Source organism: Sorex araneus, chromosome 1, assembly GCF_027595985.1.
Source record: "Sorex araneus isolate mSorAra2 chromosome 1, mSorAra2.pri, whole genome shotgun sequence".
NCBI classification, from domain to species: Eukaryota; Metazoa; Chordata; class Mammalia; order Eulipotyphla; family Soricidae; genus Sorex; species Sorex araneus.
Genome location: NC_073302.1, coordinates 9,086,109 through 9,111,972, shown reverse-complemented (window position 1 = coordinate 9,111,972; position 25,864 = coordinate 9,086,109). Strand labels below are relative to the sequence as shown.

At 47.5% G+C, this 25,864-nt stretch overlaps 1 protein-coding gene across 6 annotated transcripts in view; it reads left to right on the top strand.

Moving 5' to 3' along the window:
* The window catches only part of RABGAP1 (RAB GTPase activating protein 1), a 172,402-nt gene that overhangs the window by 117,119 nt on the left and 29,419 nt on the right, over positions 1 to 25,864 (top strand). For all 6 annotated transcript variants that reach the window (XM_055123727.1, XM_055123732.1, XM_055123730.1 and 3 more), the window contains 6 exons: positions 11,274 to 11,387; positions 15,542 to 15,616; positions 19,245 to 19,370; positions 20,540 to 20,683; positions 21,954 to 21,995; positions 22,213 to 22,341. In XM_055123727.1, coding sequence (XP_054979702.1) covers positions 11,274 to 11,387; positions 15,542 to 15,616; positions 19,245 to 19,370; positions 20,540 to 20,683; positions 21,954 to 21,995; positions 22,213 to 22,341 — 630 coding nt within the window. The remainder of the gene's footprint in view (positions 1 to 11,273; positions 11,388 to 15,541; positions 15,617 to 19,244; positions 19,371 to 20,539; positions 20,684 to 21,953; positions 21,996 to 22,212; positions 22,342 to 25,864) is intronic.

Sequence of the window (25,864 nt, the reverse complement as noted above, 5' to 3'; positions counted from 1 at the left end):
TGCTGCGAGTGAAAATTAATTTAAAATCACCCTAATCGGGGCTGGAGCGATAGCACAGTGGGTAGGGCGTTTGCCTTGCACGCGGCCAACCCGGGTTCGAATTCCAGCATCCCATATGGTCGCCTGAGCACAGCCAGGGGTAATTCCTGAGTACAGAGCCAGGAGTAACCCCTGTGCATCACCAGGTGTGACCCAAAAAGCAAAAAGTACATAAATAAATAAAAAATAAAGTCACCCTAATCTTGTGGTCTTGGTGGTAGAGCTCACGCTTTGCATGTTTGAGGTCCTGATTTCCAGTCCTGGACACCCTTGCGTCCTCGTTCCCCAGGTGGTGACATGTAGGGCCCTGGTGGCCCCTTAGTACCGCTGGGAGTAACCACAGACAACCAAGCATCATCGGGTGTGACCCTCTCTCCCCCCACCCTGAAGCCATTTTAGAAATACTAAGCATATGTCAGCCAGACCTTCGCTGCAGTAACTTCCGGGTTGTAAAATTGGCTTTGGAACCAGAGCCGTAGCCCAGGAGTCCGGGTCCCTAGCGGGAGGCCGGCCTTCAGCCCTCAGCACTGCACAGCCTCAGGCGTCTGTTCGGGGAATGACTCCGGAGCACAGAGCTGCTGTAGCCCCCAAGCCAAAAATAAAATGAATGCAATGGTAGCCGTGGTGTTTAGTTCTTTAACAAAAGTTTTTCCAGGGCCAGAGAGCGAGTCCAGGGCTGAAGGCGCTTGCCTCGTGCCCCACTGACGCTGGTTCCGATGCCGTCAGCACCACGTGTCACTCCTGGGCACAGTGTAGAAGTGCCCCTGCGCACCACCTAGTGCGGCCCAGAAAAAACAAAACAAATAGTTTCGTTTCTGCTCTTGTGTAAGAGAATTATATAAACACAAAATGTTGATTTCGTGGTTGGTGAACTTTTCTCATGGCTAATTGCTAAGAAAAAGGTCACACTGTAAACATTTTTATACATGTCTTGTTGATTTGGGGCATGCGTTTTCATGTCTGTCATACAGTGATTATGGAATTGCTGGGATGTATATTTAAAAAGTTAAATATACATGAGACTCATACAGCTTACAGAAGTGGTTGTTTGCATCTGGGGGTCACACCCGGTGATGCACAGGGGTTAACTCCTGGCTCTGCACTCAGGAATAACTCCCGGCGGTGCTCGGGGGACCATGTGGGATGCTGGGAATCGAACCCAGGTCGGCCTCGTGCAAGACAAATGCCCTCCCCGCTGTGCTATCGCTCCAGCCCTTGTTTCATTTTTGATAGTGTTCAATTTAACCCATACACGCAAGGGCACGCACTTTGCTGCCAGGCCACCGCCTGTCCCATTTGACGAAGGGGAGGGGGCTGGGGGGATGGGAGAACATGTGTTCAGAGGGCTGCGCATTTCAAATGGCCGTAGCTCGTTTGTGACAGAAGTTCTGTGAATGAGATATAAGTCAGCAATAGCGTGTTCAGTGTATTTTAAAATCGCTATGAGCCCTCAGTGGTCGTGTCGCTTCTGAAGGAGCCCGACTTGGCCAGCTGACCCGGGGCGAATCCAAGCAGTGCCTCTGGCCTCTGTGAATAGAATCCTTCTAGATTGCGGAAACGGTTTGTGTCTTTATGAATCGTCCGTGCTGCTTTCACTCAGCACCAGGAGGATTGAGTCCTGTGACACGGCGTGTCCTGCAAAACCAAACATGCGCACTGTATGGCTCCTCACAGAATGTTCGCAAGATACTAGTTCCGCGTGCTCCTAGCCTTTTGGTCTTCTTCTGAGATTTAACTTTTTCTTGTGATAAAGCAACTGAAAGACAACCCAGTTTAAAAAAAAAAAAATCAAAACACGCTTTTGCTGCCACGGCGTCTGTTATTTTCAAGACACACCAGTTGACGGTGTCTGGGGTAGGGCTGCGGAACCTTCGAGAAGTGTTCGTGCAGGCCTGAAGGCTCGGGCAGTGCCAAGCGTGGGGGACAGCCCTTTGAGCTATCTCCCCAGCCTGTGATTTTAGCATTTCCTATTCTCTGTTCTCTTATTTAGTTTGACTTGGGGGCACACCCCGCAGTGCTCAGGGAACCTTTCCAGGTGACATGGATGGAACCCAGGTCAGCTGCATGCAAGGCAAATGCTTTGCCCACTGGACTGTCGCCCCAGCCCCTCCTCCCCTCTCTGTTCTTTTAAAGCTTATACCTCTGCATGGGGCTGGAGCGATAGATAGCACAGCGGGTAGAGCGTTCGCCTTGCACACAGCCAACCCAGGTTCGATTCCTACGCCCCTCTCGGAGAGCCTGGCAAGCTCCCCGTGGCATATTCTATATGCCAAAAAACAGTAACAAGTCTCACAGTGGAGACATTACTGGTGCCCGCTTGAGCAAATCGATGAGCAACGGGATGACAGTGACCTCTGCATGACCATGACCCCCTTAAATTTATTTGTCGTAAATTTGTGACTTGTTCTCTTGTGACTGCTCACAAATCTGGTGAAGAAAATTATTTGACTGCCTTAATCATTTGAGTAATGTCAGTCAAAGCACGTTATACCAGTAAATTCCCTCTATCATCTACAACTTTATGTCCTGAGATTAAAAAGGAAGCATATGGGTGCAAACGCCTTAGTTTTATTTGATACGGATTCCAGGGTTTTGCCAAAGTTCTTTGTTGTGTAATCTTAGGTAGGAGTCATCCATGATGCTACTGGAACTCGTTTTCAGAAAATTTTCAAGCTTAATCATGTCATTCTTCTGATAGACACTTGCTAAATCCGTCATTGTTAAGATTTCTGGATCATTTTTGTGTAGCTTGGCCTCTGGCAAGCCAAATGGATTTTTCCCCCAAATTCTTAAGCATATTTTCTAAGATCATGTATTTTAAGCAAAGAGGTTCACATGGATTCCTGAATTTATTATCATTCTTTGAAAGCTTTAAAATTTTGGCGAGTGAATTTTCAAAGCTGCCGTTTCCCAAGATGGCATTTTGGGACTCCTGTGATCAATAGGACTTGGGTGGTGAAAGAGAACTGAAGAGTTACAGAATTTTTAAATTTTTATTATTTTTTCATCCTAAGTACATTTGAGTTTTCAAATCATACTATCTAATCATTATTCCTTGACAAATTAATATTCATTATCAGTCTGATGTGACCAATGTGACTGGAATAACCATTTAAAAAAAATTTTTTTGTTTTTTGAGTTACACACAGTGATGCTCAGAGGTTATTCCTGGCTCAGGGGTTACCCAGGATTCAATCCTAACAGTGCTTGAGGGACCGTATGGGATGTTGGGGATTGCACCGCAGTTGGTCACATGTAAGGAAGCATCTTACCTACTGTACTATCTCTCCAGACCCCAAGCATAACCCATTTAAATGAAGATTTTCACTTTCTACTCAATTTTGAACATATATTTTTTCCGTTTGGGTTGCAAACCCGGGTCAGCTACACGCAAGACAAGTACCAGAGCTCTAGCCCCTCTGAATATAATTTTCTCTCCTTCGTGCCTGCCTTACTCCTGACTCTACACTCGGGCCTCACCCCTGGTGGGGCTCAGGGAACCAGGTGAGATGCCAGGATCAAACTTGAACCCGGGACTTGGAAGGCAAACGCCCTCCCACTATACTAATCTGGCCCCATTACACCATAATTTTTGATGCTAGTTTGCCCCCAGGCTCCAGTGTTGCGTTTATGGAATTCCTCCCGTAGGTTTATTCTGACATTTTTAAAATGTCAGAACCCAATGGCAGCAAAGCCCTGGAAGCTGACGCTAGAGCTGAGACCACCAAGGACGGAGTTGGGGAGGGGCTTGAAGGGTGGGAAGACATGACAGACTGAAGTGACTTCAAGATAGTAGGAGAGACTCCTTGGCACTTTAGTGGTGGAGCTACACAAACTAATTTATGCCAAGAGCACAAATATGATTTAAGTTTTCTAATCATCTGTATCTGTAGTAGATATCTAATATCCAGTATCCCTTTGCAAGTTAATCTTCATCATCAGTTTGGTGTGACCAGTGTGACTAGAATAATTTTTTTTTTTGGCTTGGTAACCCTTGAGTAACCGTTGATGCTCAAGGGTTACTCCTGGCTCTGTGCCCAGGAATCTCCTGGTGGAGTTCGAGGGACCATATGGAATGTTCGGGGTTGAACCCAAGTTGATCATATGAAAGACAACCAAGAGCACTATTAGCACTATTGTAACCATATTATATTGTCACTGTCACTGTCATCCCGTTGTTCATCGATTTGCTCAAGCGGGCACCAGTAATGTCTCCATTGTGAAACTTGTTACTGATTTTGGCATATCAGATACGCCACGGGGAGCTTGCCAGGCTTTGCCGTGCGTTCGGGATACTCTCGGTAGCTTGCTGGGCTCTCTGAGAGGGATGGGGGAATCGAACCCGGGTCAGCCACGTGCAAGGCAAACGCCCTGCTGCTGTGCTATAGCTCCAGCCCGAAACCATATTACATTAGTAACAATAAAATGTTTCGTTTTGTTTTTTAATCAGAATCCTCTTTAGAAGAGAAGCTATAATTCAGAGATACCATTAGAGGTCTTTCCCAGAAAGTTTTCCCTACATAATCCAAGCAGTTCCCTTTTTGATATAGGAAAGTACTGCTGCCCGCTCAGCTTGGTTGGATGTCTACCGTTGGCCTCTTTCTTAAAGCTGAATTTCAAAAATGTCTTGCCCCTCCCTTTCGTTTTTTGTTCTCACACTGGCTGGAGGTCACACGTGTGGTTGTGGTGCTTCTCAGAGATTGCACACTTGGGCTCTGCTCTCCCACGGCCACGCGCCCTGGCTGCAGTGCTGGGGGTCACTCTCGGGAGCGGCAGTGCCACGAGGGTCACATTAGACATGCGGTTTCGTGTCAGCATGAAACTGGTAGCCTCATGCCTACGAAAGCCCTGTGCCACAGAGCCACGTCCCTGAACTCAGGAAGTCTTAACTGAAGGATTATAATTTAGGTCACAGTTTATAATGGTATTAATGTGTTGGTTTATAGGGTGGGTGGGCTTGAGGCCAGACCCGTTGGTGCTCCGGTCTTACTCTCGGTTTTAGGCTCAGGGATCCCTCCTGGCGGGCACAGGGGACTCTGTATGGTGCCAGGGAAGACCTAAGACTAATGTCCCTATGCTACTTCCAATTCACCTTAAGCTCAGAAAATTTTAGTCTTTGTTAACTTTATTTTCTCTTAATGAGGGTAAGGTGGATATTTTTCCTCCTAGTGTTACATCTGCACTGCAGTTTCATAATTAAAGAGGTTTTATTTTTTTGTTTGTTTTTTGTTTTTTGTTTTTTGATTTTTTGCTTTTTGGGTCACACCCAGCAATGCTCAGGGGTTACTCCTGGCTTTGCACTCAGGAATTACTCCTGGCGGTGCTTGGAGGACCATATGGGATGCCGGGGATCGAACCCGGGTCGGCCGCGTGCAAGGCAAACGCCCTACCCACTGTGTTATTGCTCCAGCCCCGAGGTTTTATTTATAATGCATTCATTGTTGGCTGATTTTATTAATAGTAAAGTTTTCTTAGTTTTCTAGCAAGTCATATATGGGGTTATCACTCAGTGTTGTCTCTTATTAAATGTGCTTGCTAAATTAAAACTACATTCAGGAGAATATTCATAATCCTAGATTTTTTTTAAAAAATGACTTACCTCACAATAATAGAGCATATATTTCTGACATACATTCTCTCTTTCTGTGACATCTCTTGAAAGTGGTAGGATTTTAACACAATATCTGTTCTGTTTCTCTTGAAGTTCTTTTCTTTTTTTGTCTCTTGGGCCACATCCAACAGTGCTCAGGGTTCACTTGTGGCAGTGCTCTGGGGACCACATGGGGTAGCAGGGAATGAACCCAGGTCAGCCATGTGCAAGGCAAGTGCCCTATCTTCTGTACGATCTCTCCAACCCCAAAGTTATTTTCTGATGCCTGCATTTTACACAGCTTGGAAATTTTTGTTGACTCATAGCATTCTTCTATTTTTTTTTAATCTATTGGAATGTGTTTTAAGTTATTCAATTAATAAAGTATATTCCTGATTTAGTTCAGTGCCCCATTCACATGACTTTTGATGGGAAGGGGTGATCACCTAATCAGATAAGCATTTCCATTTCTTAATACAACAGATACCTTGGGCCTTCTTTTTCCCCCTGCAAGTCAAAGGATTTTTTAAAAAAATTTTCAAGACTCATCTGACAAATGACCTAAATTTTATTGTGAATTCACCTTTTGCTGTATCCCCACACATACTTTCTATTACCCCGGGGATGCCCCGTCCGTTTCACCACACAGTTTTTAGTCTGTGGTTATGTGAATAGACCCCACCCTATTTCTGCATAAGCTGCATGAAAATTGGGGGCTTTATCCTGTCTCTTGACCCAGCAGTGATGGCCTCGTACATTTGCATGGCTCTGTGGAAGCTGCAGATCGTCTTGTAGGGAAAGTACGATACAGAAATGCAAATGATATGCCGTGTAGGTGCCCGTGTTCCGGGGACAGCCCCGGCTGCCAGCAGGTGCTGGAGCTTAGTCTCACTGATACGCAGTGTCTTCTGTCCGCAGGGGAGAACTGGCTTGTATATCTATAATCGATGCTCCCCTTTCAGTGACCCTCTTTATAGTGATGTAAGTTAGAAGAAGCTGACCTGAGTTGTTTAGCTGGTAAGATACTGAGTCGACAACCGTCAGACCCTGTCTGACGCCGAGCTAGGATAGATTCTCAGGTCTTGAGGTAAATTATAAGTTTATCTAAAAGGATTGGATCACCCTGGGTCTCTTTTTTTTTATTTGTATTAAGTGCCCTGGGTTTTTTTTTGGGGGGGGGGTTCCCATTTAAAAATAACCTTTAGGGGGGCCGGAGCAATAACACTGCAGGTAGGGCGTTTACCTTGCACGCGGCCAACCCAGGTTCGATCCCTGGCATCCCATATGGTCCCCCAAGCACTGCCAGGAGTAACTCTTGAGTGCAAAGCCAGGAGTAACCCCTGAGCATCGCTGGGTGTGACCCAAAAAAGCAAAAATAAATAAATAAATAAATAAATAAATAGAAATAACCTTTAGGGGGGTGGGAGGGATACTGGGTCTGTTGGTGGTGGAGAATGGGCACTGGTAGAGGAATGTGTTTGCGAACATTGTATGAGGGAAAAACAAGCTCAAAAATGTGTAAGTCTGTATCTGTACCCTCATGGTGACTCACTAATTAAAGAATAAAAAATAAAAATAAAAGAAAATTAAGGAATACCCATGTGACAAACAACAAAAAAATAAACTTTAGGGGCTGGTGCAATAGCACAGCAGGTAGGGCATTTGCCTTGCACGTTGGCCGATCCCGGTTTGGTTCCCAGCATCCCATATGGCCCCTTGAGCACCGCCAGGAGTAATTCCTGAGTGCAAAGCCAGGAGTAACCCCTGCACATCGCCGGGTGTGACCCCAAAAGCCAAAAATAAATAAATGAATACATACATAAAAATAACCTTTATTGAGAGAAGAATCTGGGCGTTCTGGTAAGCACCACAAGCTGGAAATTGCTCCGGACCCCAGACCAGGCCAACAACACTGGGGAGCCAGACGGAGAAGGTACAGCCAGCACACCCTCTCCAGATGGAGCCCCGGCAACACTGAGCTTCTACTAACACGGCTCCGGGATGCGGGACTGGGACATCCCACATAAGTGGCCGCACGACCTTTCCTGAAAAATGAAAACATACAATCTAATGATGCCATCCAACATGTCTGACTGTTGGAGGAAAACCTCCAAATAATGAAAGTGAGATTCCTGTTGAAAATGGAATATAATCAAAGTAAGGAAAGAGTAAAGTGGAAATTGTCTGCCACACAGGCAGAGGGGGAGTGGGAGGGAGATATGCAGGGGATTTTGGTGGTGGATCAAATATGAAAACTTTGTAACTGTATCTCACAGTGATTCTATAAAAAATAAAATTTAAAAAAAAAACCTTTATTCTAAGCCAGAGTGATAGTACAGCAGATGGAGCATTTACTTGAACACGCCCAACCCAGTTTCAATCCCCAGGAACCCGTATGGTCCCATAGTGACCAGAGTGACCCCTGAACAGGGTCAGGAGTAAACCGTGAGCACTGCCCGGCATGGTTGCCAAACAATCAAAATCCCAAAACCCTTTGTTCAGATGTAATTTGCAGACAGTTAAGATTGACCAGTTTTAAGGGAGTGATTTGGGATGTTCCAACCACAGATGTGATTGACAATTTTTCCATGATTTCAGTTAAGTCCCAGGTCTCTTAAGAATCAGTATTTTTCTTTGAACCCTAGCACTGTAGCACTGTCATCCCGTTAATCATCCGTTTCCTCGAGCGGGCGCCAGTAGCGTTTCCATTTGTCCCAGCCCTGAGATTTCAGCATCGTCAACTGTGCCCGTTCCCCGAGGATGCGGCACGCCAGCTGGATGTCCTGGGGCATAATTGGTGACGCGCTTGGCGTGGATGGTGCGAAAGTTGGTGTCCTCGAAGAACCCCCTGCCCCCCTTCCCCACCCCCGGGAGGCCTCGCACACCTCCCGCAGCACCGTGACGGCCGAGCTCTGGGAACACAGGTCCCTCTGGAAGTCCTGCTTGGTCTCGGCACCGCCCCGAAACGACAGCTTTCGGATGAGCAGCCCGCTGGCCTTCTGGGAGCGACGATCTTTAAACCAAACCTCTTTCAAATACTAACCGGCTTTTGTAGTTTGTGATCCTAACTTTCCTAGGATTCCAGAGACAGGGAATCCCAGAATACGGCCTTTGATTTGTTGCGACTTCTTCCGTGGTGCCTCTGGGTCCCAGCGTGTTGCCTGTGCCAAGCGTCTATTCTGTGCTGGGGGCTGGAGCTCGTACGCGGGCAGGTGCTCGCTTTGCTCACAGCCTATCCAGGTGTGCTCCCCGGCACCCCGCATGGTCCCGAAGCACTGCTGGGGTGTCGCCCAAAACCTTTCTTAAAAAAAAGTTTATTCTGTTTTATTTATGAGTAGTATTCTACTGTATGGATGCAACACAATATTTTTACCCCTTGGAACATATTTATATTGGTTTTGGTTTGGGCTATAAATAAAGCCGCAATAAACATTGGTGTAATACGTTTTCATTTTTCTTGGTTAAATACCTATGGGGCTGGAGAGTATCTCGCCCACGCGGCAGAGCCTGGCAGGCTATCCGTGGCGTATTTGATACGCCAAAAACAGTAACAACAAATCTCACAATGGAGACGTTACTGGTGCCTGCTCGAGCAAATTGATGAGCAAGGAGTGACAGTGAAATACCTATGAGTGGAATCACTGAGTTGCATGGTAAGTGTATAACTTTATGGGTTTTTTGTTGTTTTGTTTTTGTTTTTTGCTTTTTTGGGCCACACCCAGTGATGCTCAGGGGTCACTCCTGGCTCTGCACTCAGGAGTTACTCCTGGCAGTTCTTGGGGGACCATATGAAATGCCGGGGATCAAACCCAGGTCGGCCTTGTGCAAGGCAAATGCCCTACCCACTGTACTATATCTCCGGCCCTGTAAGGGTATAACTTTATAGAAACTTCCAAAGTGTTTCCAAAGTATTTGCACCATTTTGCATTCCCACCAGCAGTGGATGGAAGTTGCACTTGTTTCACATCCCTTGCCAACACTTAGATACCATATGTGTGTGTTTGTGTATTGGGTCTTTTTAATTTTAGCATTTAGTGGGTGTGTGGTAGAATCTCAAATGTGGCTTTTAATTTATGTTTCCCTGATGACTAATGTTGAACTTTTCTCTTGTGCTTGTTTACCATTTATATATTTGCTTTTATGAAATATCTGTTTGGCCTTTTCCTCCCCTTATCTTTTTTCTTCTCTTCAAAAGCACTTCTTTGTCTTCCTACTGAAGAGTGCTGGATACAACTCCATGATCCGATAGGTTTTCAGTTTGACAATGCCCATCTTACATTTTCTTTTCTTTTTCGTGACTGATCAGGAAAACCCCTGGAGCTGCTCTGGAGCTCTCTGTGCTCATGTTCTCTCCAGTACTCCGACCTCCAGATTCTAGCACTGTCCCCTAATTCTGCCCTCTCGCATCGCCGACATTTCTCCCCTAGCTCTGTCTCAGTTCTTTGTCCATCTGCTGCAGCCTAGACATCGCTGCGAGGCAGGAGCTGATGCATCGATGCTTACAGACAACCTTGGGTTTTGTCCGAACCACCACTGCTTTCACAGTTGTTACCAGTGTGTTCAAATCCAGTAGCAATAAACACCAGTGATGCCCTTGTGGATGGTAGTTTGGCAGTGTCTTGAACAGTTGGGATCGTTTGTTGGTGAAGGAAGAGTCAAGGCTTGTAAGTTCAGATTCCACAACTGAATATTTAGTGTGGCGCTGGGAACAGGATTGCCCAAAGGCCCCGAGAAATCGCCAGACAAGAGAAGAAGAATATCTGTTTTGTTTTTCATCTTGAAACAGGAGTCTCGGGCTCTTGGAGGATGTTCTGAATTAATGATGTCGCATCACTAAAGAGCAGCAGAGCTGCGGCCTTAGGTGTGAGGGCGGTGTGTGGTGAAAGCAGGGCGCGTGTCTGTGCTCTGCTTTCTTGGGAGTGGAGCAAACAGGACTGAACAAGGGGTAGGTAAAGGCAACACTGAAAGCCTCCTGTGTTCTTACTGCTGCCATTAGTTCAGTCTTAGTTAGCTCATAAAAAGAAGCAAGTTTTTCTCCATTGTGAGAGCAAGGGATATTTTCCCTTTGCCTGATTGAATTCCTTTGCACTTAGTGGCCTGGTGTTGTTTGGAGTGGATTGCTCTGTGCATTTTTATGCCACTTGCCCCTAGGACAAGTTCCAGTTAAGGGATTTCCTCTTAAGAACATTTTCATGGGTTTCATGCTCAAAGGTCAGTTAAAATAGAAAATTTTATGCCCAGTTTTCCTACTTGGAGTGCCTTGCCTCCTTTTAATATTCTGTTGAACATTTTCCTATGGGAAGTCATTTTTACACATTTATCTTGTTGCAATGGAAAGGTCACCGCCTGCGTTTCCTTGCAACATGGACGGAGTTCACAGACAGTGGTATGTAAACAGGTTCCTCCTCCCAACTCTTTTATTTTTTTCCCCCTTTAATATTTTATTTTGCTTTTGTTTGAATGGTCTCCAAAGCAGCAGTAACTTTGAATATGTGTATGTGTGTCCCTGCAACATTTTAAAGCATGTAAGTAAGAAGAGTAAGAAACTTACATGTGAGCATGTAAGTTTCACTCTGCTCTGTCAAACCCAGGAGATGCATGCGTGATTAATCACTCGATTCTCTCTCTCCTTCTGTCTCGGCAGGAGTCTCCCCAGGACAGTGCTATCACCCGGGACATTAACCGGACGTTCCCGGCCCATGATTACTTTAAGGACACTGGAGGAGACGGACAAGATTCTTTATATAAAATATGCAAGGTATGTCATGTCCAAAAAAAGCAAAAAAGGATCCTCTGGTTCCTGTTTTTGAAATTATGCTAAATAAAATTATGCTAATAAAGTAAGGAGGGGGACACTGTCAAATCAAAAGGACTAAAACAGTGACAAATAGAAATTGATTCCAAATACTGGTAAAATTGTAGAGTTTCTTTTACCCTATTAGAGCTTTCACCTGTGAGAACTTTACCAATGACAGTCTCCTGATTCCTCATTCCTCCTTGGACTGGGAAGGTGACGGAAAGGGCTGGAGCTCAGGCTTCGCGTGCCAGAACCCCAGGTTCAGTCCCTGATACCTCGGAGTCCATTGAGCATTGCCAGAAGCAACCCCTGAACCACCGCAGGAGCCAAAATCAAAACCAAACCAGCAAAAGTACTGGTTTTTAGAACCCGTGGGTACTGTGACATTACACATTTACACTGTTCCCCTGATCATGAAGTTGGCGCCTAGGACATCGTGAGCAGTGAGAAGTTCTGGTGCCTGTCCCAGTAGACTTCTAGCACTGCAGCTGAATGAGTGATGGGCGGCACTCTTGCCCATCAGAGATTTGTATCTGAAAATTATATTTCCGGTAGAAAACATGTATTCCTGCAGAGCCGCTGGGCTTGGGCCAGGGGGTTAGTTAGTACAGGGGTTAAGGCGCTTGTCTTACATAGAGCTGCTCCTCGCTCGTCTGTTCCGGTACTGTAGACGGTCACCTGAGCAGAAGCCCCGAGGAAGTCCTGAGCACAGCTGAGTATGTGCCCCCCCCCCCTAAAAAAAAGGCAAAGTCAAGGTCATTGGTCTGAAAGAGCTTGAATCAGTTCGTCAACCTGCTTCTGTCCTTAGCACTACTAACTTAATTCTTTTTCTCCCCTCCCACCCCCACAAAACATCTTTATAAGACGTCCATGGAAGTACGGGCCATGTTCTAAAGGAACTAGCCTTGTGATATAGAAGACGAGCAGCTAGTTTTAGAACAGGCTGACAGCGAAGAACGTGCCCGTTCGCTTGTTCAGGACGTATTCTTTAATAATAGAGAGGTTTCAAGCCTCAGGCATTAGTGTTGTCCCTGGTCAGCGGCTTAAGAGCATCTGCCTTGCAAGGGCATGGTCACGCGTTCAAAGCCCCGGTGTCTCGGGTGTCTGAGCGTGGCCCTGGCAGCCCTGCTCTTGGGGTCTGGTGACTGCACGCAGCGGCTCCTGCACCTCCGCCCGGCGTCGAGGAGCCCCGCAGGGGACAGGCCCGCCCTCTGGCCAGCAACCTCCTGTGGGCACCGCGGCCTTAGCCTGTGGGCATCCACTAAGTGCAGGCCCCGCAGTTACTCCCGTGCAAAAGCGCATCGAGCAGGGAAGGCCCATGACCAGCAGCGGACGGGGGAGATACTTTTAACTAAAAGGAGTTGGGATTTCGATAAGCATTGCCTGGCTTCAGCTTTAGTTTCCTTCCAGGATGCACGGAGTTGTCTGTATTTCCATCACCATCCTCTTTCCTCTTCTCCAGTCGTCCCTTTTTTTTTTTTCTTTTTGGGTCACACCCAGCGATACTCAGGGGTTGCTCCTGGCTCTGTACTCAGGAATTACTCCTGGCAGTGCTTAGGGGACCATATGGGATGCCGGGGATCGAACCCGGTTAGGCCGCGTGCAGAGCAAGCACCCGACCTGCTGTACTATCTCTCTGGCCACTCTGTTAACCCTTTAAGACCTATGTTGCACTCATCTTTCACTTTGTGCTCTAACTTGTTAGTAATTTCTCCATATTGACTCCGATTTGGATTATTTCAGTGGCCTCTGAGAAAGCCTTTAGGGTTCCCCATAACCTACAGAATAGAATTAAATTTCTCTAATACATTTGCAGATTCTAGATGCCTTAGCTTAGCACTTAAGATATTTTTGTAATGTAGAGGCAGGAGCTATAGCACAGCGGGGAGGGCGTTTGCCTTGCACGCGGCCGACCCAGGTTCGATCGCCAGCATCCCATATTGTCCCCCCAGAGCACAGCCAGGAGTAATTCCTGAGTGCAGAGCCAGGAGTAACCCCTGAGCATCACCGGATATGACCCCCTCCCTCCAAAAAAAGATATTTTGTAATATATCTTTACTTGTTCACTGACTACTTAATTTTTAACCACATTGGAATTCTCATTTGTACAGTGGTTGATTTACTTGTCAGAAGTCCCAGCTGGACTCTGAAGTTCTTTCGGGCAGTTACTGTTTTGTGTACATGTTGCCATCCGTAACACACTGCTTGGCATGTAATAGGTATTTACTGCTCGTAAATTAATGGAATGCCTTCTCTTCCCTACTTCAGTATGGCCTGCCCTGAAGGTCTTATATTCCAGACATTTCTCAAATATAATCACCCAGTTTCTTGTCTGTATGCATTCCTCCGAGCCTTTCTTGAGCCTGAAATATATCCTCTCCTTTGTTCTTTGCCTACGGAAACACAGAGCATTTTCCCCCTAGTCCCTCTTTGACCAGTCACGTGCTGGACCCTTGACAAAGAATAATATCCTGACTTTATGCCGTAAATACTATAAATACCCTCACAGATATGGGATATAAGGAGCGAACCTCAGGCTCAGACCTGGACAGTAGCAATCGTGGGATTCCAGCCTAACCCGGAAGCCTTTCCCTGTTTCCTTTTTTGTTTCTTTGATGAACAGGAGTTGCGTGCTTCCGGGGGGGGGGGGGGGCGGAGGAGGAGAGTGTGTCTGTCTGTGTGGTGTGGAGCTCGCATACCCCGTTTGCTTTACATTAGAGATCACACTTTGGTGTTGGCGTCAGTGAGCTCAAACCGGAAAGCTACTGTGATCACTATGTCTCTTACTCTGTAACTCGTAACACAAAGAGAGCATGTTGAACTCAGTCTAAATTTATGAAAACATGAGTATGTGTATTTAAATAAGACTATATTTCCACCAAAAGATAATGCAAACTCTATGCTAATTTGTTATTGACACCACAGTTAACTAACTGATCTGAATTCTAAACATGCCCAATTCTATTTTTTTTTCTTGGGATTTGCAAATCTTGGACAGAAAAAAACAAACAATAATATGTGGAGAATAAGGGAGTTTCACTAGGAATAAAGTTGTCAAACATCAAATAACATCTTGAACCTATAGGAATTCTCTTTTTACTGCAGCTTAAATGACAGCTGTAAATTTAGTAATAAAAACAAGTCTCCAAAGAACAGTCTTCAGGACGAAACAGTAAACCACAAGGAATGTTAGATGTCAATACTCCATTAAAGATGATGTTCGGCAAAGAGGGACAGGACTCGTCTGCCAAGAAAAATTCAAAATAAGAATTCCAGAGGAACCCACAAGTGGTTTCAGAGTGATCCCTCTTATCAGAAAAGTTATTACTGGCATTGTGGAAAGAACTGTATTTTTGTGTCCTTGCCAAAAAGGCTTTTTCCCAGAAAGAAAAAGGAATAACATTGACAGTATTTAGTGAGTGCCTATTTTGTGTGGGGTGCTGGCTGGGCTGGGAAGCCAGCACCTCAGCCCGTGAGACACTTCATACCAAGTAGAAGGTAGACGTTTCAGGAGCTGTAATAGTTATATGTTACAAGTGTCATAGGAACCTAGAATGGAGAGGGCACTCTGGCAGAATGGAGTGTGGAATCTGAAAGAAGAGCACATTTCTCGGAGAGAAAGAACGGGGAGACGCCTCCAAGGCTGAGGGGGCAGGCTGTGCTAGCCCAGGAGCTACAAGGGCCTTTTCTTTCTTTTTTTTTTTTTTAATTTTTGTTTTGTTTTGTTTTTTTGGGTCACACCTGGCGATGCACAGGGGTGACTCCTGGCTTTGCACTCAGGAATTACCCCTGGCGGTGCTCAGGGGACCATATGGGATGCTGGGAATCGAACCTGGGTTGGCCACGTGCAAAGCAAGCACCCTACCCGCTGTGCTATTGCTCCAGCCCCTACAAGGGCCTTTTCTTAATGCTCCACTTCTCATTCCTGGGCTGCAGAAAGGGGTCGGGTGACGGCCGTGTTCTGGAGAGAAACGAATGGGACTGGGGAGAGATGTTGGCAACTCGGTGGAAATCAGAATGTCAGTGTAGACCTGAGTTCTTCTCCGTGGGGGGCCGCTCTGGCCGTGGCTGCCTGCCCTCCTCTGCACCCCCTGATGTGTCTGTTTGCGTCCTAGGCCTATTCCGTGTACGACGAGGAGATTGGCTACTGCCAGGGCCAGTCGTTTCTTGCTGCTGTTCTGCTGCTGCACGTGAGTAATCGGAACCCTGTCACAGCTTCGCGTGGACTCGGCCTCCACTGCTGTGGCTTGAGCGTGGCTTGATGCAGGCCTGTCTCTGGAGCATGGATTCAAACTCCTCTACGAAGAGTTGTTTTTCTCTGAGTCAGTGCTGTCATGGGCTGGAGACACAGAATAAGCAACAGTGCTGAAATCTCGTAGACAGTTTTTATTACCAGGATGGCTGGGCAGACTTGAGTGTTTATGGGAACCATGGGGCATTTGATCTTCACTGAAACTGCCAATTCCGTTACTGTCGGGAGATGTATATGTTACGGTGTGTGAGAGGCAGAGTGGTAGCTTTCAGTCCCGTTTTACTCATTTTATCCCATTTTTTCCATTCATTTACCCTCTTGGACCTTTAGCCTCAAACTTACCAACGTTCTGGGACTCATCCCTCCGCCAGTGCTCACTCTCCACCACCAGTGTCCCCAGTGTCCCTCCCGCCACCCCCACCCCTTCCCACTCCCTGCCTCAATGACAGGCACACTCTTATACTCTCTCTCTCCTTTTGGAATTCCAATGCACACTTTTTGGAATTTTCAAGACACTCCACGTCCCCGATTTGACTGATGATTTCTTCATCATTCAAGTTCAAGTCTTCATCAAAAATTCCACACAAGTCATGTTGGCAGAGTTTTTGAGTGTCTTGTTTTGAACAGTTTTTGAGGAGTTTCGTACCAGTGGCGAGGTCAGCAGTGAATCAAGTGAGCTGGTCCCCATACTCCTGGGCCCAGCGCTAGTGAGGCTGGCCAGCCTGAGGCGTCAAGTCATACAAACGCGTCACTCCGAGGTAATGGCACGGTGAGGATACAATAGAAAGTTTGATACAAGATTTAACAGGGGCACCTTACTTAGATTGTAGCCTTCTCTCTGGGGAGGTAGCCCTTAAGGTGAACCCTGGAAAAGAAGAAGGGTATGTATCTCTTTTTGTACATTGTTTCATTTAACCTTTTACATTGTTACAAGCGCAGTAAAGCCATTTGCAAAGCAAGAAAAGAGAGTAGAGCATTCCTGGCACGGGAATGTCCTGGAGCACGGGAATGGTCCACCATCTGGTATATGGGAAGAGCTGAAAGAAGGGCAGTGTGTGTGGCCCGGGAGGTACTGCGCGCCTGCTTTGCGTGCAGGGGCCCTGGGTTTCACCCTCGCTGTCGCTCCTGGACTAGCCCCCCAAGACTGCTAGGGATGCCCCGAAACCCATAAAGAAGGACCATGTGTCTGGAGCATCAAGAGCAACAGGGACCTGGAGTAGGATTTAGAAATTTGAAACCATGTTGTACAGGTTGGACTGGAGCAATAGCACAGCGGGTAGGGCGTTTGCCTTGCACGCGGCCGACCCGGGTTCAGTTCCTCCAGCCCTCTCGGAGAGCCCGGCAAGCTACCAAGAGTATGCCTCTTGTAGGGCAGAGCCTGGCAAGCTCCCCGTGGCATATTCTATGCCAGAAACAGTAACAAGTCTCGCAGTGGAGACATTAGGGATAACAGTGCTACAGTGCAGTGCTACAGTTGTACAGGTTACATTGTAAGTAAAACACACTTGCTGGTGTCTTCTTACTATGAGCCCAGCTTGTGGTTATTCCTGTGAGAAAGCTGTGACATGGAAGGAGCCGCACTTCCCCCTCTACCACTAGCTCTATTACAGTATAATCAGCACAAAAATTTGTGTTTGGATGCGTGGGGCATAATACAAATTTTGTGAAACGGTCACAGAATTAATTAATTTTAAACCAGTCACAAAACTAATTAATAGTCTGGAGCGAGAGTGATAGCACAGTGGTTAGGGTGTTTGCCTTGCATGCAGTCGACCCAGGTTCAATTCCCAGCATCCCATAGGGTCCCCCAAGCACCTCCAGGAGTAATTCCTGAGTGCAAAACCAGGAGTCACCCCTGTGCCTCGCTGGGTGTGACCCAAAAAGGAAAAAAAAAAAAAGAAACTAATAGTCAAGAAGTCAAAATTTTGTTCCTTTTGAAAAGTTGACAATCAGAATCCCACAGGCGTATGTTGTTTGTGGTCTCTGTTCCCCGCTCTAGTTCAAGGACGTTTTTCTTCACTTGAGTCTCACAGCCCCTTCAAATGGGCATTCCTGGGGGACCCACGGGGCCTTGGAGGCCAGCGTGTGCCTGTTTGAGTGGGGGCGGGGAGCTGCTCCCCCCCACTGCACGGAGAAGCGAAGTTCTCTTCCGTGGCAAAGATCGATCCAGATGCCCTTAAGTTCCCGGGAGTCGGCGGCCCTGCCTTCTGCGTTCCTGCCTGGATCCGCTCTGCTCCTCAGCCCTGTGCATTCCCAGTGGTTTCTGTGCCTTGCCCACTCCCATCCTGTTCCTCCCCGGAGCCGCCCACCTTCCTGACATTTTGAAGGCTCGCTACAGTCACACCAAGCCTTAAATAACATTTCCAGTGCTTTTTTTTTTCCTATTTTGAAAACCAGACATTTTGCCAGATTCTTAGGGAAACATTTTTTCCCCCCCATCAAGCTGTAGAAGATGCAGGTATTATAAGTTGCTAAATCTGTAAATAAGTAGGGTTGGGTGTTTTTTAGGGTTCCCCCACCACCACCAGTATTATTGCAAGTGAGGAGTACTGCAGCGCTTTAAGTATTACTGCAAACCTCCGGCTCTTCTTAAATAATATGTGTTCAGTAACGATAAGGGGAGAAAAACACCGTTATTTTAGACTGAAAGAGCAGCGAAGGCGGTGAGCCCGTTTGACACAGGTCTCGGTGGGGGAAGGATGAGATTTCACTGACCTGTTTCTCAGTGCCTGAGGCTGACTCAGGATTTCTCATCTTCTGGTCCCACCTTTTTTCCTGATTAGAATTGCAGATATACTATGGTACTTGTCTGAGTGCTTCAGAGCAGGATCAGTGTTTGATACAGAGTAGGCATCATTGAATAGAATACTGTGTTTTGTTTTGGGACCACGCTCGATGGTGTTGGTGGGCCACCCTATCAGCTTCTTGCTCGGGGTTCTCTCTTGCTTGGGTGGTCTCTCCTGGGGCGATGGAGGGACTGTGAGGTGCTGGAGACCAAACCCGGGCCTTCAGCATATGCGTCAGTCCCTCGAGCAGTCTCTCCAGTCCAGCTGTTCTTTTTTAAAAAAGCACTGTAGCGCTGTTGTCCCGTTGTTCATCCATTTACTCGAGCGGGCACCAGTAACGTCTCCATTGTGAGACATGGCATATCGAATATGCCACAGGGAGCTTGCCAGGCTCAGCCGGGCGGGCAGGATACTCTCGGTAGCTTGCCGGGCTCTCCGATTGGGATGGAGCAATCAAAACCCAGTCAGCCGTGTGCAAGGCAAACGCCCTACCCGCTGTGCTACCACTCTAGTCCCTCTCTAAAAAAAAAATGATAAAATTTGAAGCATCATTACATTATAACATAGTTTCAGGCATGCACCTTTGTAAATACTCTCAGTTGAATGAATGAGTGTTATTTATAAGGCCTGACGACAGGCCGAAGTCAGACCTACAGTTGTAGGTCAGACCTGCGTACCTCTAAATTCCTTGGTATCTAAAAGAGAGTTGAGGGGTGGGTTTAACATCATTCTCCTCCTCCTCTCTGCCCCCCCCCCCCCCCAACTCCCTCCCTGCGGCAGATGCCAGAAGAACAGGCCTTCAGTGTTCTGGTCAAGATCATGTTTGACTATGGCCTCAGGGAACTTTTCAAGCAAAACTTTGAAGATCTGCACTGCAAATTCTACCAGTTGGAGCGCCTCATGCAGGTAAGAACGCAGCCTGCCTTGCCGGGGCGGGCGCCGGCTCGGGGAGAGCTGGGTGGGTGCCGGGGAGCAGGAGGCCTCACCCGGGCCAGCAGTGTGGACAGGTGATTTTTGCCGTGGTTGGTTTTCTTCTTTGTCTGCTTCTCACTCTGAGGTGGGGACACCCAGATTAGTAGGAGGAGGCTGATGGGATTGAGCTGGATTTTGAGTCTCCTGAACACTCAAAAATTTTAAAAAATCAGATGATTTAGCAGGGACCTGGATACAGAAAACTCAGTCGGGAAACATTTACTGCTCGCTCAGAGGGCCGGAGTACACACATACTTTGCACACGTACTTTGCACGTGAGAGCCCTGGGTTGGGTTCCCGGTGTGCATGTAACTCCTGAGGGCTGCCGGTGTGACCCAAAAACCAGAAAGAAAGAAATACACACTAAGGATCTATAGTTGACTGGGTAGGCATCTCGTAACAAAAGTGAAACAAGGGGCTGGAGCGATAGCACAGCAGGTAGGACATTTGCCTTGCATGCTGCCGACCTACGTTCGATTCCCAGCATCCCATATGGTCCCCTGAGCACCGCCAGGAGTCATTCCTGGGTGCAGAGCCAGGAGTAACCCCTGTGCATTGCCAGGTGTGCCCCCAAGAAAAGCAAATTAAAAAAAAAAAGTAAAATAAGCTTTCCCAAGCATCTCATAACCTAGAGAAAAACCACCCTGTCAGATGTTTTCCACCATTTTGGGGATCCCTCCCTCCATCCCTCCCTCCCTCCCCATCGTCCTTCCTTTTGCTTCTTGGGCCACACCTGGCAGTGGTCAGGAGCTCAGGACTTACTCCTGGCTCTAACGATCCCTACGTTCCTGGTGGGGCTTGGAGGACCTATGGGAGGCAGGGGCTTGGACCTGGGCGGGCCGTGTGCAAGGCAGCTGCCCTGCCCTCTGTGCTGTCTCTCCGGCCCCAGCGGGCATTCCTCTCTCACTGCTTTAGGGACGGGGAAAGATGGCTGCCAGTTTAATGACAGGTGAGAAATACCTTCCGAACGCTCTCCAGGCTCTGGAGAAGTAAGAGGATGTGATTTGCTTGTTTGTTTCAAACTGTTCCCGGCAGCGTGAGCCTCTCGAGTGAGGACCGAGGGGTCACCTGTGTGCCCCCCACTAACCTGCCCGCTGTTGCAGGAGTACATCCCCGACCTGTACAACCACTTCCTGGACATCAGCCTGGAGGCGCACATGTACGCCTCGCAGTGGTTCCTCACCCTCTTCACCGCCAAGTTCCCCCTCTACATGGTCTTCCACATCATCGACCTGCTCCTGTGCGAGGTGCGTGTGTCCCCCCGCCCCCCCGCCGCCGCCTGCTTCCGTCCGCTCCGTGCTGCTGTGCCAGCCAGCTCTGCTGCGTTTTTGCTTTCCCAGCCCTGGAACACTCGGGTTGCAGTCGTCTTTCTTGGGCCCGAGCCTCAGGCTCAGATGGTCTTGCAGATGCACCCTGGGTCTCAGCCACCCACCCGCGTGATACGCGCCCATATCAGTAGCGGGCGTGACGGCATTTCTGTAAGAAATCCCAAACAGGGGCTGAAGCAACAGCACAGTGCCTTGCACGCGACCCGCCCGGGTTCGAGTCCCAGCACCCCATATGGTCCCCTGAGCACCGCCAGGGGTAATTCCTGAGTGTGACCCAAAAAAAAACAAAAAAACTTAAGACATCCAGGCAGCAGCGATGACAGGTTGGCAGTCACCTTCCTGAGGCTCTCCTTCTCACGGCTCATTGCAGCTGCAGGCGTCCCGTCTGTACTCGCGTGAAGAGGACCAGGAGACGAGGGGGGGGCAGCCCCCCACCCCCTTTTTCAGCAACATCCTGAAGTTCCACCTGCATTGCCAGCGACCTCTTACTGGCCACACAGCTTAGGCACACAGTTTAGCATAGCTCGAGGCAAGGGAGGTTTGACTTTCAGCTGGACCGGAAGCTGCTAACCAGTGGGCGGTTCCTGAAAGAGAATCCAGGGGTGAATAACGGTCTGCATCAGCGTACTTGCGGACCGTAGGATGTGTGCCTGTATGTTTTGGGGAGGGGGGGATTTCCAGATAATACATGGAAATTACAAGAAAACATAACGAAAGAAGTATTTTTAATCCTTCGAGTCTGACAGTCTTTCGTTAGCACGCAGTTTCGTGACTTGAATCCCTTGGTTGGGAATCGTGCTTTGCGAAGGCATGGGTTTGTGTGAAACGTGAAGTTAAAGCTGGAAAAGTCATTTTCTTTTCCCCGAGGAGCGGGAGAGCAAGGCCGCGTTAAGGGTCTCTCAAGGGCCGGAGAGACAGCACAGACGCTCAGGCGTCCAGCCAACCCCATTTCTGGCTCCAGTGTTGTCCCCCTAGCACCATCGGCTGTGACCCTCAACCGCCACCCCAGCTCCCCCCCACCAAAAAAAATCCTTTTTTTAATGCTGCTGTTGCAGTTTTTATTTTCCCAGATATTTTCGTGCCACTCTCTTCTTCACTTAAGTTGATATGATTTCTCTGAAATTGTGAGTTATTTTGAGGACAGACAATAAACACTGAAAATGTTCTTTTTGTGTGTTTTCTCCTCTAGGGAATCAGTGTGATTTTTAATGTCGCCCTGGGATTATTAAAGGTAGGCGTTCCTCCTTCCGCCTCGCGTAGCGCTGAGGTTCCCCCCTCTCTCTGGGCAGCCCCCGAGGAGGGGCCCGCGGGAGAGGCTGGGCGCAGGCCCCCCCACCTGGAGCTGGGGGGGGGGGTTAGGGGTTGTGTGTGTAAGATGCTGGGGTTATGAAATGCTTCTTGCGCATTTTCATAGCAAAAACTTCCCTGTTGTATTCCCTTTACTTAAGACTTCCAAGGATGACTTGCTCTTAACTGACTTTGAAGGTGCCTTGAAGTTCTTCAGGGTTCAGCTTCCCAAGAGATACCGCTCTGAAGAAAACGCAAAGAAACTCATGGAATTAGCTTGCAACATGAAGGTAAGGCTAGTTTTTTGCACGAATTTAGATTTTTTTTTTTTTTGGTGACTCAGCATTCCGGATCCATCGGTAATCTGATATATAATGATAGCATCGTTCTTCTGAGTTACTTACCTTTCTTCCCCAGATGATTCTCATATATGTCTTATTTCCATGGCCTCTCCCTGCCCTTGGTTCCTGAGAAAACTGTTGTCAGCATTTTGAAGACAACCCCGAGAGGCCAGAGCTCGGTGCTCCCCACACTCCGCCTCGTCCTTGTGTCAGTCAGCAGCGAACCCAGGTCTTATGTTATCTGTTAACTCTCAATATTTGTTGGGGTCAGAAACTGCCTCCGATGAATCATGCTTTGCCTGAAGAAAACACCTTCCATTTCATCACTTCCAGGAGTTATGACTTGGACCATTGCTTTTTTTTTTTCTTTTTTTCTTTTTGGGTCACACCTGGCGATGCACAGGGTTACTCCTGGCTCATGCACTCAGGAATCACTCCTGGCGGTGCTCAGGGGACAATATGGGAATCAAACTCGGGTTGGCCATGTTCGAGGCAAACACCCTACCTGCTGTGCTATCACTCCAGCCCCTCCGTTGCTTGTTGTTATAGTTCGCTCTCCTTGGGTCCAGGCCAGAATCAAGTTTTGTTTTTGAAAGAGAAAGTACGTGAGGGGGTGGGTGTGATCTGGGTATGGAGCAAGTGGCCAGAGGGTTGTAGTCAGACTCCCCTAGGGTACCGGAAAGACTCGAAATTAATGTGTCAGGGCAGGTGTGGTAGGGAAGAGGTTTTGCTGTATGTTGTATAGAGTAAAGAAACACCTCAGGAAGATCAGAGTTCAGTGGGTTTTTTTTTTTTCTTTAGGCACAGATCCTTTTTTGTGTGTTTTTGTTTTTGTTTGTTTTAAGGCCACACCCGGTTGGTGCTCCGGGGTTGTTATTCCCGGCTCTGTGCTCAGAATCACTGCAGGCGATGCTGAGGGGCCATATGGCATGCTGGGGGTCAAACCTGAGTCCTGCCACGTGCAGAGCAAGCTCCTTACCCCCTGTACTGTATTTCCGGCCCACAGGCACAGTTTGGTAAATAAAAATTCCATACTCTGGGTTCTGTATGCCAGGTGGAATGTAATGCAGACTTCTCATCCTTAAGCACTTGGATACACTGAATAAAACACAACCAAGAATGTTTGGGCCGGAGCAGCAACAGAAACGTGGGTTGGGTGGTTGCCTTACACACAGCCGGCCCAGGTTCCCTTCCTTGACTCCCCATGTGGTCCCTGGATCCTACCAGGAGTACGCCTTGAGCACCACTGGTATGCCCCCCTCCCCCTCAAAAAAAACCCCAAGAAATAAATGTAATGTTAAATGATCTAAATGTGGGGCTGGAGCGATAGCACAGCGGGTAGGGTGTTTGCCTTGCACACAGCCAACCCAGGTTCAATTCCCAGCATCCTATAGGGTCCCCTGAGCACCTCCAGGAGTTAATTCCTGAGTGCATGAGCCAGGAGTAACCCCTGTGCATGGCCAGGTGTGACCCAAAAAGAAAAAAATTAAAATAATAATAAAAACAAAAAATAAATGATCTAGTTGATCTTAAAAAAGAAAATTTGTCACATGTCCAGAACAGAGTAGCGTAATGCTAGTGTTTACATAAGCCACTGAAACAGCCCCGAGGAATATGGGTTTGGTTAGACATTATGGTCTCAGTCCTCACAGAGACGCATGTGGACGCGTGGAGAGAGGCAGCTGGAACTCAGACCTCCACATAAGTCCACAGATGACTTTGCAATGAGTGTCCTGTTTGGAAAAAGAAAAACTGTACCTGTAAACCTAAGAAACAATAGAAACCACAATAGAAAATGAATGGAGAATTTGGGATAAAGAAAAGAGCTAAAAATTAAAATATCAGTAAGGTTGCTTAAAGTGTTCAATATTTCACGAAGAGTATAGGTAATGTTCAGGGATATTTTGCTTCTCTGGGTGAAGATTAACAACAAATACACACACAGATTAAGTACAAACCTATATCGCGCTTGATAATTGGTAATGGTTCAAGATATGGAGCAACTGCTGATTCTTTTTTTCTGGTGTATCAGACTGGAAAGATATCAAACACTTTCCCCTTTTTTTGCTTTTTTTTTTTTTCTTTTTGGGTCACACCTGGCAATGCACAGAGGTTACTCCTGGCTCTGCACTCAGGAATCACCCCTGGCGGTGCTCAGGGGACCATATAGGATGCTGGGAATCGAACCCGGGTCTGCCGCGTGCAAGGCAAACGCCCTACCCGCTGTGCTATTGCTCCAGCCCCGATATCAAACACTTTCCATTAGCATTTCAAAGATAATGGGTTTGTGCAGGGAACATGGACCCAAATGAGCACTGGGTGGCGGGGTGGGGGGGACCTCCTGGGTGCAAAATAAACCTCCCCTGAAGATTTCACCTTTGGGGTGTTTATTTCCGGGGTGACCCTTCTGTTTCCGTTTTCCGTATGGGAGCTCTTGGATGTCTTTTTTTCCCTTTCATCTTTCCAGCTCGCCTGTTCTTTCAGGGAGTCGAGGCAGACCGAGCTGGACCACGCACGTTCTGTATTTAGCCGAGTAATTCCTTTCAGCACGTGCAGGACTCTGGTTTGCTTGGGGCAGTTTCCCCCACCTGAGTCTGGTTTAGGGCGAGAAACACCACAGCGTGGCAAAGCCCACAGGCTCCCCGGAAGAAGAGAGAAGGAGAGTTTTCTGCCTCCAGTTTGGATGTGGCGTGTTTGGTTTAGTTAGTGACGATCAGTTTTGCTGTGGCAGCGGCACTTAATGTCATGAAACATTAGGGAAGAAATAGGCAGTTGTTGGGCCTGTTGTATAAAGAACCTCGTTCCCACTGATAATTTGCCAGCTCAGAAACAAGAAAACTCATTGACGAGCTCGGTCATTAGCCCTGCATTGTGTGGACCGCGCGCAGAACGGGGGGCCTTGGGCAGGACAAAAAAAAAAAAATGCATATAATTACCTAGGACTTCAGTTCCCTCCCTGTGTACACGGAAACGGGACTCCTACTGTGTGGGAACTTCAGTGTAGGGTCTAGAAAGGAAGCCTCTGCTCTGTGTTGTATTAAAAATCTCATTCCATTGTTCTTTGTTTTTCAATTGTGGCAAGTTTTTTTTTTTTTTAACTGTGCTTCCTAATCGTGGTGGGAATTGAAACTGCTTTGCCACTCATTCAAATCAGTCGCTGGTGGAGGAATTGATGTAGTGTTGTAGACTGTGATACCTCGATTAAGGAAATAAGGGGAGCATTTGCCTTGCGTGCAGCTGACCTGGGTCCAAGCCCCAGGGTCCCAAAAGGTCCCCTGATACCACTAAGAGTGATATCTGAGCACCGAGCCAGGAGTAAGCCCTGAGCACTGCCACATGTGGCCCCCAAACCAAAATAACAATACTAAATATAATAGTAATAATTTATTTTTTTATCCTCTTTATTTATTGACTTTTTGGGTCACACCGGGCATAGCTCAGGGGTTACTCCTGGCTCTGCACTCAGCAATCA